Consider the following 15,367-nt stretch of genomic DNA (forward strand, 5'->3'; position numbering starts at 1 on the left):
TTGAATAGTTACTGATTCATACACGAGAATAGCGTACTTAACAAAGGAATCCCTCTCTTAAAGACGACTTAAAAGGCTACATAATTACTTTTTTTCTTTGTTTGATAAGCGAAAGAAGAAATAGAAGAAGAAATAAGATTGCAGGTTTTTCTCTAGTCTGGCAAACTCTCCTCGCTCATCAGCAGAATCATAAATGTCATGAATCTCCTCAAATGATTACTTTAAAGAGCCAGATAACACTTGTTTCAATCTTATTTTATTAGATAATATAATGCATTAAGAAAATGTATATTTCACAAAAATAAAATATAAAAGAGACACAAAATGTATCAGCATGAAATCACAAATGATCTTTATAAGAAATGCACATGTAAATATAAGAAGCTATAAGCATGACCGTAAACATGCATGTACACATTGTTCAATAATGTACTTCAAACATTCTCAAAGAATAACTTCAGGAACTCATACATGCAATTAATAGATTATTTATGAACAATACTGAAATTACACATATTCAGTTCCTAATAGCTTTTATAATGACAAAAAAAATCTGAAAATCTGCCAATTACACTTGAAAGACTAAGGTAGCTTTATTGACCGATACACACATTACTGGACATTCTTTTTACAAATCCTTCCTGCACACACACATATGTAGCATGTTAACACATTTTAGAGGTCAAAGTGCACAGTTGCTGCCATGGGAACACAAATGAGGCGGAGGTGGTTATTTGGTCGTTTGCTTAAGGGCACATTAGCAGCATTTGTAGGAGGACTCGTCACCCTGTAGCTGTGAGCTTATAGCCTCTCCTGTGTGGAAAGATATGGAACCATCAACTTTGAGGCTATGATTAATGTCTATCTTCAGGCTAACCTTTTACAAATGCTTTATACCACCATCCGGTCAGGCATTATGCAGTCCTTTTTTAGTGTAATTTGTCTCCTTCCACAAAGTGACGCCCTTTTGCCCTCATTTCCATCCCCGCCTCGTGGACAGCCTGCTGCAGAGCTGCTCCAGCTGGTAACTTAGCAAAGCCTTCTTCTGAGATGTTGTTTATCTTCAGGTAACCCCCCGGCCTGTGCAGAGCCACTTTGTGAAGGTGAGAGAAGAGCAGCGGTAGGTCTTTTGTCAGCGTGTAGTGAGATACCAGCCTCAGCTCAGTGGGGATATCTGTTTCCTCAGAGTGCTCAAAAATGACGGACATGTATTTGGACAAGTCATGGCACCTGGCTTTGGCTCGGCCCACCTCCTCTCCCACAAGTTGAACAGCTGCATCAGAGCTGAAGGTGTTGGAGCCAAAGTCCCAAAGCCTTCCTTCTGCTTCCTCATCTTCGTCATCAACCTGTGGCTCTGGGGTCTTAAGTTTGTGGTTGAGGCCCCGAGAACAAATCACCAAGATGAAGTCGCTTTCCCTGATCTGCCGACAGTACCAGGCCATGCTGCCCTCCCCAGCCACACTCAGAGAGTCCCACAAGTCCAGGCACACCTGGGAGGCAGAAAAGAGAAAAGTGTTGAAATTAAAGGATCTATTAACACATAAAAGGAGAAATGTGCCTCTGGAAAAAGCCACTGTCAGTCAAAGCTGGAGTTAATATTTGAAATTGGCACCATACTAGTGTTTTCAAGTCAAGGACATTGAATGCTGCAGGCAAGGCTCAGAGCGGTACGGAATCCGAAATATGACGAGAAAATACCGGTGAATCGTCTAAAAATCTTCAGGTCTGCAGTCCACATTTCAAACCTGACAATTTTGAACAAGACATGACATTGGAGGCGGCTGTCCTAGATTGAGGAAGTGTAGTTTAGCGAGCTCCCTGGCCTCCACCAGATGACGCGTTTTACATAGTCTGGCGGAGGTTTTCCAGGGCCCATTTGAGAAGTGGATAGCGTCCTCCAAAGGCACAAAGCGAAATGGCACTGGCTAATGGCATTAGCTCTCCATAATAGCATAATAGGACTGAGGTTGAAAATCAGCAAACTGGCCCTTTAAACCCGACCTGTATCTAATATTATAAAAGATAATAGAAATAGACAATATGACCGTGCACTTGGTTAGAAGTTGCAAAAAGGGGCGCTGGTTTAGCTCAGTCGGTAGAGCAGGCGCCCCATATACAGAGGCTACAGTCCTCGTCGCACCGATCGCAGGTTCAACTCCCGGTCTGCCGATCATTTGTGCATGTCAGCCCCCACGCTCTACTCCCCACATTTCCTGTCTCTCTTCAGCTTTCCTATCAAATAAAGGCAAAAAGCCAAAAAAATAATCTTAAAAAAAAAAAAAAGAAGTTGCAAAAATAGTCTCTAGAAATGTATCCTCTTTGGTGTTTATGTTTCAGACATCAGGAATCCACTTAAACATAGAAACTGCAGCAGGATGAATTAGAGCCATGATATGTCACGTTCATTACCCGAGTGGCCATGTGCTGTTGTATAAATGCCCCTAACTGCATGACGGCTTTAATATGGGCAGGGCCATCATTGCTGCTGTAGCAAATCAGAAGGCGAGGAGGGGTCAGCCTATTTCCAGGTAAGGCCACCACTTCCTCCTGAGTCCCACTCTCTTGATCATGCATGATGATATCTACATGGATGACACAAACATATCTTTTTAGCATTAAATAAAATGCAATCAGTCATTTTAAAGTATTTGTTTTTTCTGTGCACCTGGTTTTATGTTAAGTTTCTTCATGTGCCGTTGGGGCCTCCTTCTGGTGAGAGCAGCCAGGAAGACTATAAGTATGGCCCCCACAGCCAGGCACAGCGGGAGCATCAGAGCCAAGGAGGGTGTAACAGAGAGTGGCTTGGTTCCTTCTGAGGATGATATAACAATTCAGTGGCAAACCTCAAAGAAATATTTTGTAATATTGGAAAATACGCTTTTTGCATTATTGCCAAAAGTACAATGAGAAAGGTGCCAGGAGCTATGTAACTGGCACACAGACGTGATAACATATGGAACTTCTCATTTATCTCTCTTCAAGAAAGTAAAAAATGAAATATTTGACTTTTTTGATTGTATATATTGTGAGTAAAGGTTTACATAACATGATTCATTGTGACTGTGTGGTTCAGAAGCAACGAAACATGTCCCACCTTTTTTAATGTGCAGGACCTGAACATTGAATGTTTTCCTTACGGCATCCACCTCGTTTGCTGCAATCTGTGACACAAGAAATGCTGAGCGTGAAAAATCATTGTTTAGTTTGGAAATTGTAGTTTCACAAAATAATTATAACCTGCGTTAATTGAGCAGTGCAACGACCTGTAAGCACAACACTGGGAAATTTAACCTTATTATGTTGATATAGCAAAAGCGCTAACTTTGACCGTGTGCCATTTGTTAGTAAGAACGATGTGCATTGTACCGATACCAATATATCCACCTAATTGTAGATACCACTAAGTGTTTATCTTTCTTTGCTAAACAGACTCTGAAAAAATATAACATTGAAGCAATTTAGTTTGTAGTTATAATCATATGGAAATTTTACTCAGTGTAAACTATTTATTCAGAAAAACCCATACTACTGAAGAAATGGAAACTAATTTATGATGTGGAGGAGACTAAGTCAGGGAGTTAAATTAAATTAAGGCTGAAACAGTGACATGCCTGTATTATCATTCGTCCCTACGTTCAAATGTATCTCATTTCATCCTACGGTAAAATAATGACAGCTTATGATCTGATGAAGTTGCTAATAAGGGGAGGAAAGCGACAAAAAACACAGAGGTGAAACTTGAGGTAAGATTTTTTAGTAAATTTACAAGAAATGGGATTTTAAGAAAATGAAATAAAAACACATGTTCCAGCATAGATATATCCAAATACAGCACAGAAATACTAATATTAAAAATATTTGTTTTTGTTAAAACCAGTTTTTTTCAAGCAATTATTGTGAATATATATAATTAACTTTTGTTTTACCTCACAGGTGTAGTTGGTTCCCTCTTGAAGGTCGAACAGCTGATAGCTGTGGTGAGTTTTGTTTTTGAAGGAGTTCTAAAGGAAATTAAACTATTCATTATAGTTATATTTAATACTTAATACAATTATCAAACTATTATATTTATTTGATCATTAAAATATAATTACCTCTCAAACCTTTCATTAACATAAATAACAGAAGAGAAATTAATAAACACTCACAGGTGCAATGTCGGTGTATTTCTTCATGCCGTTTGCATAACACAGTGAGAAGTAGCTTCTGATGCCCAGGTTTGGTGGAGCCAGGTTAAAGGTCACGGTGACAGCGGTCCCTTCCTGCTCCACCTTGATATGTTTGGGGTACCAGTCTAGAAACAGACCAACGAAAGATCGACAGATTAAAAGACGTAATGTCTTAATCATTACGAAAAAACGAAAAAAAATGTAATCATAAAATAGCATTGTTGCACCAGACTGTAGTGTCAAACATAATTTCTCACCTTTTTTGCACTTCTCGAGACCGTTCTTCTCTGAACACGCTGTAAAACCATAATGTCCATATTATTATGCATTCACTGCTGTTTTGACAATATTCTTAGTGAAAGACATACAAAGAAAAGTGCGGTATTAAGAGAGCAGAGCACAAGATGTTATTACACCTACATGCAATGTAAATGAGCTGACAGACATAAGCATTTCGTTTTTGATCGTTAGCCTGAAGCAACCACAGACTCTCTGAATTCCACTGAAACTGTGTGTTCATTATGTACGAGTGCGTGTTTAAGTTTAAATGTGTGTGTTTGTGTCTGTTAGTTAGAGTGTGTGTGCGTGGGGTCTTACAGCGTGTGGAGAAGATCTTGCTGTGGTAGAACCTCTCCCACTCCTCAGGCACTGGCAGGGCCATGACAGTAACAGCATACTGAGACCCAAGGGAGAGGCCGGGGAAAGGGTCCGACTTGTACACCTGCAGAACAGAGGAGCGACCATGACCTTGGTTTCTAACACGCGACACACATTTATGCCATAAGGTGAGATAAGAGTTTTTGACATGTGCTTCATTGATTGTTCAGCAGAACTGCTTTCTCATATAAAATGTCGTATACAATGTTATATCTCATATACTGTATACAGATATGATTAATTAAGCAATCACATGAGAGGGAGTGATGTACTGCATATCATCACAGCTGTGATAATATTAACAACATTATAACCTTGAGTGTGACATTGCCTTTATACAACAGTTATACAAGAGGCAAATAGTAGAGTAATAGAGTAAAAAGTAACAATCAACAACAACACAAACATTCTCCTGCCCTTTCTGTCTCCAGGTTACCACTGATCAGCTGTTTGTATCATGTACATTTATCTGTTTGTTTTAATTTATCATCAACCAGTGAAATAAGTGCTGTGTGATACCAGCTAGATTAATGTAAACAGACACGGTCTGTTGTAATGTTAATTAAAAAGTATTCAGAACACCTGGCTGAGGCGGAGTGATACAGACAGCAAAAAGTCCCAGTGATGTTGTTCTCTATATCAGCACTCATAGAAGGCCTCTTGTACAATTAGGTTACTTGTTCGGAACTAACTGTTGTATAATATACTAATATTATAACATTTGAAAGTTTGCTTTCTTTAACATTTTTCTTTTTCTCTTTTTCAGATGTTTTTTCTCTTTTGACAGTTTTAACTTTAAAGTGATGATCTTGAAGATTTTCATTAAAATAAATGTCTGTTAAGTCACCATCTATCGCTGAATGAGATAACACAATGGTGATTGAGCCTATGGCCCACTGATGAAAGCCTTTGCATTTGCAGTATTACAGACTGGGTGTCTGTGGCGACTGTAGTGGAAAAAATCACAAGCGGCGTGGATGTCACACATGCGACACTGTCTGGATATCTGGGAAGTGTGCTCCCGCAATTATCGTTTATCGCTATAGGTGCCGCCAAAGAGCACGGAACTGATATCTTTGAGATTACCACTTTAAATATACTGTATAGTAATATATGCCTGTTCAATATTCTTATATTCTCTGCTTCTTTTGTATGTTGCTAATTTCTTGGCCTCAAACATAGTTTTGTTTACTTGAGTATCTCCAGAAACATTAAAGTGGCCTGATATGACGTATAACAGTAAATTATTTATTTTTCACTGACTTCTATTGTGTGATTCATTTTCTGATAGGTTATAAAAATAGTTGACTTTAGTATCGGACTTGGTTATGGTCCAGATGGTTATGACAGCCTGTGGTAAGGCAGTATAAATATTTGGCTGTTGTTGAGCAACACTTTATATGTTCCTTGTAATCTTTTATTAGGAGATTTATTTTAATGATAGAAATTTATTTGGTCTGATGTTTACGGTCTTTAAGCAGTTCCAAGTCAAACACAGTGTCTTTTTATAGGCAAACTAAACACTGTACCCAGCCCTGTGATGGCTTAATGTGATTTAAATTGATGTCACCTCCTTGACTATCATCGGTTAGTAAGGAACCTTCAGGTCTACCTGTGTAGGCGAGTGTGGGAATCTGACCAATGATCAAAAATATGGAGGGGTAGCTGTTTGTGTGAGTGCAGATGGCTGTGATCGGAGTGTGATGTCGTATATGTAATGGTATGTTAAGTCCTTCAGGACATTCTCGTTACAAGAGACTCTTCTCGTCTTGTATTTACAGCTTTTTGATAAAAATGTACAGCTGTTTCTGCAAAGGAGGAGGATGTCACTGTGGTCTCATCAAAAATGTACCATCTTTTTACAATCCCCGATTTTATCTTTTATAAAGAACGTCCAGGAACTAAAACATGCTGACAACTACCAGTAATCCATTTTCCAAGAAAGAATCTATTGGCAAAACAAGCGTGGGATCAATTGAAGATCCACTCTGTAAATGTACAGACGTGCATTTAAAAGAAAGGTTTAATTCTGTTGTTTATCCACACATCAAATTAGCAACGCACAGTCCTGTGAGTGAGAACTCCCAAGAAGCAAAGCCCAAACAGGTGGGGGCCCCTCCTACCCTTTGAGCATGTGACGCCGGGAGGGAGAGGTTACGGTGGAAGAGAAAGAGTTGACAGGCAACACTCGACCCTCCCAAAGCCTGTAATGACACCTGAAAGCCTCGAAGGAAGGCGATCCCTGCAGCATAAACAAAGGAACAGAGTGAAATCAGTGTCACGGTCTCAGCCGCAGTCCATCATCTAAGCTGCAAATAAACAATGTCAAATACATGTGTGTGCTGCATGTGCTACTCTGTTTCAGTGCACGGTCAATTAAACTATTAGGATGAAAGTCTGTCATCTGTCAGAGCCTTAGTCAAACACAGATGAATAAAACCAGATGTCTCTCATACTTATCTTTTATTACTTCAAACAATTATTACAAAGTAAGTCACCCTGAATGAACTCTTGTTCATGTCAAACCCTGATATGAAAATTACTTTGAGGGAGGCATGTTGACATTGACCTTTTTATGACTTCTGCTCTATTTAAAGTCATGCTATTATGTACGTATTTAGCTGTAAATTATCAATGAACATACCATAGTAACTGGGCTTCCAGGACACAACAATGGTGTCAGATTTGGGGTTTGGCTCATGTACAAACTCAACCTTCACATCATTCGGTGCATGGACGTAGTGCTGGCAGATTTTAGGGTCTTCTTCTCCTAGCAGCTCAAAACATGGCCAAGGAATACAACCTAAGGAGAAATAACAATTAAAGTGTCAAAGTCTTTTAAACAGTCTCAGAACAAGATGATTTCTAAACAGTATAAAAGTCAACACTGAAAACGTTTCTGGATGTGAAAAGGAGGAGAAGGAGGATATTTACGCAACGCTTGTTCTACAGCCACGCTAATGGCTCTGTTAGGAAGAGCTAATGTTAGCATGCTAATATTCACAATCACAATGCTAACCCTGCTTTCAACTGCTCCTTGTATACTTGGAGATTCTAAGGCACAAGACGCTGTCTTTCAATTTCGTTGTGTTCATTGGCTATAGGCCATAAAGTTGAAACAACATAGACGGTACAAAAATAATAAGTTGTAATTTATTGCTCAGGGCTAATTTGGGTCGCTATATGTACAGCAACGTTTCTTGCCATCAACATTAACTTTCTTCTGCCTTTTTGGTTCGTCAATTCTTCAAGAACAAAAATGTTCTCAGACCTTCCGAGATGTTTTTCCGACTTAAGGGGGCGTCCGTGTGAACGTTTGATTACCTTGTAAAAAGACTCCCAAGGCATCTACTCCTTCTTCCTAATTAAAAATTCCTGAATCTGCATAGTCCCCGCCCACTTTGCAAATTTCCAGCCTCTGCCATCGTAAAGTGGCAAATTGTTGAGCTTGAAATGTAGTAATTAGTAGTAGTAACGTTAACGTCAGTAGTCAGTAGTGAGTTTGCAAAAATTACAGTGACGGTTACAGCTGGCTCGTGCCTTGCTGAATGGTTGCCATAGGTTGCACATAATGATATGCGCAGCATCACTCCATCCATTAACCGGATTGGCTCCTTAGGTTTGTGACGTCTCAAACCCTGCCAATGTGATAACATGTTTTCACTGGAGGGGGTCTTTAACATCACATGAATGCAGGGTAACATGCTAATATTTAGCAGAAAACCCTTTCCTACTTTACTGACCTATGCATTTACATTTGCTAAGTAAGCAAGCATGCTAACATGGGCTAATAAACACCAAATACAATGAAGCTAGTGTAGAGGTTGATGGTAATTGTAGTTTTGCAGGTTTTTGGTAATAGGTTTTGAAACTTTGACCTCAGGCTGGTGCTGGTTAAAAAGTTAGTGGCCCACCAAATTAACAATCATCCTGTGGAAAGTGATTCCCGGTAACGCTTTTCTCGTAATCCAATAGCTGTTGGGATTTTTCATTCAAACGGCTATTTGAAAAAATAAACATCTGAGATGAGTTGATTATTGATTATTATACAGTTGGTCTAAATGTTGTTGGTCTTAAGATCATCGAAATATTTTCCCTGTTGCCAGCAGCAACAGTAGGGTAGAAGTTAAACAAATATTTGTCGTAGGATTGCGCAACTTTCTTTATTTTCATCTGTGAACAAAAGTAAAGTCTTCATACAAGTGCTATTGACTGATGTATGCTTTCTTTATTTGCTCTTAGCGCTTGCCAAATCCTTAGAAGAAGAGCAAACAATGTGACATCGGCTTATTACAATGCTTATACTGTGTCTTCAAGTTGAGGACATGCAGGATGAAGAACATTAGAGGAGAAGGGGAAAATCTCATTGCTGCCAAAACATGTGTCAGTGCTGTGATGCACTTTCTCACTAAGTCCACCGTGACGCAGAATGCAGACATGTGCTGGTGGCATTTGAGAGAGCAGCCTGTGAAAATCAGACTTACTTCCAAATGCTTCGATGGACTTAAAACCCAGAGCCTTCTTCACATCAGCTTTGGTTATTCTGCAGTATTCACACCCAGGTCCTCCCTGCAGAGGAGAGAGCAGATTCAAAGTTTTTATGTCCGTTTAACATCTGGTGAACAGTCTGACATTTTCAGGTCAACTTATTAAGGGTGCATGGAAACTGGAATAAAGAAAAGACTATTTTAAAAAATCTGTAAACAAGACATACCAAAGACTTTAAACGTCACACTGGATTAAATTGATGGTGAAAACAATTCCAGGAATATGTTGGTTCCAGGATTATCCTAATGGGGATTGGATTGGACATGCTCTGCTTATCCAAGTGCAAAATTAGGAATTAATGACAGCAACAAAGACGTCAGCAAAACACAGTTTCCACTTCCTTACGCTGGCTCTGTTAGCATAGATTTGAGTAAGTCTTGTCCTCATATCTTAGTGCCAGAGACCTGATGACTTCTGAACTGCTGTTTGTCCAAAGATCATAGTCTAGACAATTCTACCTAAACAGCACCAAAACACAACACAAATTATCTAATGACACTTTGCATACAGAGCAGGTCTAGATTGTACTCTTTATATTTACAAAGACCCATTGAATCCATCATTAGCAAGCACCTGGCAACGATGATTTGTTTGGTTAAACGAGAAGAAAAAGTGGTCTGGCCAGGGGGAAATAATTGACTGATTGTGCAGGGGCCTCATTTGAGGAGGGCCCACAAAGACACTGGAATAAATACCCGTGGATGTTAGAAGGGGTAAATGCAGGGGGAGAGGACCCTGAATTTTTTTGCTACACCTCTGGCTTTTTCAATAACTGCCTAAAAAACTACGGAGTCCCGTCATTCATGAGTATGTTTTCCTATTTCTGGTTGAGATTTTCAGATCCAACCACACTCCAAGTGTTCCTACCATAGAGGCATCAGTTAGCTTCAACTAAAGCGCTTGTTGGGTGGGGGTAGGCAATATCGTTAAGATAGTCTCAGAGGGTAGTGTTTAATGATTTATGAGGTGAATGCAATTTTGTATTTGCTTTTTAATAACCAATGAAACATTTTCCAATCACATGTAGCATTACTACCTAGCAATGCCCCTCTTGTTAAAGATACAATCTCGAAGATTTTCATTTAAATAAACGTCTGTTAAGTCACTATCTATCGCTGAATGAGGTAACACAATGGTGATTGAGCCTATGGCCCACTGATGAAAGCCTTTGCATTTGAAGTATATAGTATTATTACAGACTGGGTGTCTGTGGTGACATTGGTGGATAAAAATCACAAGCGGCGCCCAGTTGGTGACACGTTCTCCATCACCCAGCAGTGGTTGGTCTGCCAGAGAGGGTTGGCGAAGCTAAGCGGCTGCTTTTCCGGTCTCTGCAAGTGATGTGAGTAAACAGTAATCTACTATGGCTGAACAAACAAAGAAAAGATCGATGACTACAGATACAACTTCAAAAATAAGTGAAAATCCAAAGAAAAACAAACAAATTCGACGCTCAGATGAAGGCAAACAGTCTGAAAGGGAAAGCGATCGTCATCAACCGTGACAAAGGGAGCCAACCTCTGGTTATCTCAGACGTGTGCACCCGCAATTGCCGTTTATCACCATAAGGTGCCGCCAAAAAACCCCGCAGAATTTAGAGATAAGGACTTTAAGCTATTAGTGCAATTATTTGTCGAATTAAACTGTCTGTCAGGCCAACAGCAGTTGAAAAGAAAATACCACATGCACTTACTTTTTTTGACATGAACCCTGTTGATACTAGAATAGATCTTTAAAACAAGATATAGTTGCAGTAGTATTGATATTTAAGCACATGTGCAGAGCTGAGAATGTGGCAGGACTTAAATGTCACTCTCAAGCCCTCTTTTTTTTTTTTTTATATAACCAACACTGCAAATGCCTTGGAGGAGAGACACAAAATGTGCACTATTATCACCATATTTAAACTATCATCTTGTAAAGCCTTTTTAAATCAGGCTTTTTGGCTTGGAGTGTGGCCGATGTGAAACAAATGTACACTTTTACCTCTGGACGTTAGTGGCCAACAAATCATTGATATTCCTGCCTGCTTGAAACTAACAGACAAAATACAGAACTAGTTTTCTTTGAGGGTCTGCAGGTTCGTGCTTGTTCACCAAGGTGTCAACTGAAAACATTAGAAAGAACAAATATTTATAGCTGTTCTGAACAGACATACTTGAGAGCAGGCTGCATACTTTTGAACAGTCTTTCCTTGAAGGCTTTTGTTACGCTCACATGAGGCTGTGTAATGAGAGAAAATTCACAAGCTTGACAGAAGGATTGGGGGATATATCGGAATAATGAATTCACATTTTTTTATTGCAAAATGTGTCAAATGTCCACATTGTGTAAATAAGGTTTACGTGAACAAAACTGTTCTTTAAATCAACCCTAACCACGACAATAGCTGACAAGAGTCACAACAGTTCCATTAACTGAGTTACACAATAGTTACACGACGTGCAAACACACTGCAGTTAACGAGGTGTTGAGTCTCCATATTTGTCATTTAGACACAAGAGGAAGTCAACAGACTGCCAGGGAGTAAATGCTAACCAGCAAGCGGGCTGTGTGTCAATGCTTTGGTCCACATGTCAACACCTCTGACCCACATGTCTTCTGTTAGAAGACCCAGTTTGAGGTCAGCTTTGGCAGAAGTGTTCAGATGTTTTACTCAAGTAAAGGTCACAATTTAAAATCTTACTTAACTAAAATAAAGTATTAGCATTGTAATTTACTAAAAGTATACAATGTAATGGCAGTCAGTATGCAGAATGGGCCATGTCAGAATCCATCCATCCATCCTTGCAGCCCCATGTCAGAATCATGTACGTTATATTACAATGTTATAATTAGCATATCATTTTTACAAACAGATTTTTACAGCTATTACAGAAGCCCTAAGCGGACATGCATAAATATAAAGCAAGAAAAATAAGTCGAGATCTCAAGAAAACAGGAAATTACTCGTTATCCCAGGAAAATTGAGTGAATGATATGTATGGATGAATGTCCACTTAGGGCTTCCGTACAATTTTCATCACCAAAGTATGTGCATAAATTAAAATGGAATTACTCAAGGTAAGTATTGTGCTTTGAAAGTACTTTAAAATGGTTTTCCTACCTTCATTTTTTTGTGACATTAATACATGTTTGAAAATGATTTCATATACATGTCATGTTTATTACGGCTGCACTTACGTCCAAACTGTCACGTGTCATAAGAAAGACTGTCTACATTTTAAGTATGTGTCAAGAATCAAAAAAAGAAACTTGACCTTCAGAGAAGCTCGGATATAATGAGCCAAAACACAGCCTTTGACTTCCAAACATCTGCACACACTTAACATCAGCTGCTCACACACTTCAGTGATGACAAGCGCTTTCAGAGAAACCTTTAGGGAACATTAAGCGCAGTAATGAGTGTTCCTCGATATTTACTATGTGGTCCCACGCAAATGTCAGCTGCTTCTGGTTTTTGTCCTGAAACAATCGTAGTCAGATCAGAAACCTGAAGCGGTTGAAACAAATATTTAGTAAAGAAGGTATCAATCAAGTGTTCAGGATGCGATGATGATTGAGCCATATCAGACTGAGTGAGTCAATAATCTTTGATGTGGAAACTTCCTTCCAACACAGTAAACATCGGAGATGAGGAGCACATCTATATATTGACAACTTGCCCTGCAGGTTTAGAGACCATAACTTGAACAACAGGTGGAGAAAATGAGAGAGGAAGAAATACTGCGTCTGCCTCGGGCATAAGAGCGAAAGAGTCTGTCTGTGTGTGTGTGTGTGTGTGTGTGTGTGTGTGTGTGTATGTGTGGTTCACAATGGTAGCTAAACTGTCAGGTTAGGTAATGGCCGTCAGAAGTCTTTGTAGCCTAAATGGTTACTTGCACGCAACCTGATGAGAGAGCATAATCGACATGCTTAGCATGCCCGGCACAAATGAGAAGTCCTCCCCTGAGACACACACTGGGTAAATGTTAAACATACACACGGACCACATGACTACTTCTGAAGGCTCGTTTGGGTCAGCCGAGGTTAACCTAGTCTCGCTCAGTATTTACACTTTGTTCCATCCCTCTGTTTGAATCTGATTTTGTAATAGATATTGACAAAAGCATCACACACATCAGCACCTTAATATCAAACTCTTTGTGGTTTCACTTACACAAGAGACAAAGTTAAGCACCAGTTGACAACCTCGCCATTGTTTCTGAACGTAGAGAACACCCTGACAGAGGCTGAAAACAGCAAACCGAGACTGAAACCTGCAACAGTATCATTATCTTTTTGCCTGGAGCTACCCATTCAGTCATTTAATATTTCTCACGTTCAACGCAGAAGTAAAGCAGTTGTAAGAACAAAGAAGAGAGCCGTTTAGTCAGATTTTCAAAAACACAGGAGGTTCAGTTTTTCTAATCTGAATAAAGTAGAAAAAGCTCTGCAAATGGTCTTTCCTCACTTAAAAGACATTCTTTATTCTGTAGATTATATTTAAGACATTCAGGACTCCTCAGAGAAGAGGTCAATGTATATGTAAGACGTAAACATCATCAGTCGTTGGCAGACTTCATGTTTTCTGTATCTTCCATTTCAAATGTTCTTTGAGAATTACAGTTTAAGTCTTCTAGGTGAGTGGTTTTTAACCTTAAAGGTTCTTTTATATTAAGCTGCTGCAGCACATTCAACCAGACATGTTTTTCTTCCTTTTCAAAAGGTTCAATCTCTTACATTTTCAGGTGGATTAAGAAGAGTTCATTAGAAATATAATGCTTCTGCTTTTCAAATCTGGGGTGGACCGAGTCAACCAAAGAGCATGTTATTTTTGTTGCTGAGAAAAAAGCTGAGATTTAATGATTTATTAAAAATCATGTATTAGTTATGGAGTGAAGACACGTCTATGACTTTAAAGTATGTGGTATTATCTAATATAATTTGTTTTCAGGTTTCTGGATACATTTTGAAGAGGAAAAAATCCAGGGCAGGCATTATTTACATTACACAACATACCTAATTAAATGTAACCATGTATGTTTCAATATGTGTTGCACAACACAGGATAAGTCAGTGAGTCTGAATCTAAAGCAAGTTGCAGGAAATGTAACCCCGACCGGGGAATAATGTTCTTTAAATATTTAACCGCAAACATTCAGTCCAGGTTTGTTGTCTGAGCAGAGGCGCTCAGCAGCTCCTCCACAGTACGCGACAGAAACCCACACGATGTAAACACAGGCATCTGAGGGAGAAGCCGCACTTTTAACGACCTCAGCAGCAGTTTATTACAGGTCAACTCTCATTTTTCAGTTTATTTAAGCCCGACGTGAGAAACGAGGAATGAATGTTGATGCAATGTAGTCGCTACAGAAGACAAGCCTGCTTGTGTCAACACCGCCAAACTAGGGTAAATCTAGACAAGAGTGGAAATCCGGCTTACCTGTCGTATACAGTCCAGACTGCAGACCTGAGGAGTGATGGCAGCGGCGGTGACATCCTCCTGAGCCCAGAGCGGCTCACCCAGTGCCAAGAGATGGTACAAAATAAGAGCTGCCTTCCACATGCTGCTACAACCAGCACCGCATTGTCCAAATGTGAGCAGCGGCCCCTCAGACTCTGATATATACACACTCTCGCTCACCCCCTGGACTGAATGGCTGAAAGAAGCTGGTGAAAAGTGAAATCTTTGAAGTCAGAGTGTCCTTGATGGTGCGTGAGAGAGAGTGACAGGACCCAGGGAGGAGGGAGAGAGACGAGGAGGGGAGTGGTGTCTTAAGGCTATTGGTGGAGGCTCACTGTACATGTTTTAACAGTGACGTTGCCAGACTAGTTCATTCTCTGCTGTACGAGCAGAAGGCAAATGGCAGGTTTGGCTCTCAAAACAATTTATGGTTAGCAGCCTGAGCCAGGGAACGGTGTTCATTTCACACTCGGCACAAACACATGCAGGAATGACATGGCATATTTACAACAATAAGCCAAAGGTATTCACGTTCTGTCGCCATATC

At 39.7% G+C, this 15,367-nt stretch overlaps 1 protein-coding gene across 1 annotated transcript; it reads right to left on the minus strand.

Moving 5' to 3' along the window:
• Nucleotides 1-361: 361 nt before the first annotated feature.
• On the minus strand, nucleotides 362-14,922 carry LOC138589181 (interleukin-17 receptor D). Its single transcript, XM_069659361.1, has 12 exons — nucleotides 14,800-14,922; nucleotides 9,311-9,395; nucleotides 7,471-7,629; nucleotides 6,950-7,068; nucleotides 4,767-4,890; nucleotides 4,427-4,465; nucleotides 4,149-4,294; nucleotides 3,927-4,001; nucleotides 3,095-3,161; nucleotides 2,666-2,812; nucleotides 2,410-2,582; nucleotides 362-1,490 (listed from the first exon to the last, which is right to left on the minus strand). The coding sequence occupies exons 1-12, from the start codon at nucleotides 14,920-14,922 to the stop codon at nucleotides 930-932; spliced, it is 1,818 nt and encodes a 605-aa protein (XP_069515462.1). The 3' UTR covers nucleotides 362-929.
• Between the last annotated feature and the right edge of the window lie 445 nt (nucleotides 14,923-15,367).

This window comes from Semicossyphus pulcher, unplaced genomic scaffold (genome assembly GCF_022749685.1).
Source record: "Semicossyphus pulcher isolate SPU_LCO1_2020_fin unplaced genomic scaffold, fSemPul1.0.p SCAF_13, whole genome shotgun sequence".
Lineage (NCBI taxonomy): Eukaryota > Metazoa > Chordata > Actinopteri > Labriformes > Labridae > Semicossyphus > Semicossyphus pulcher.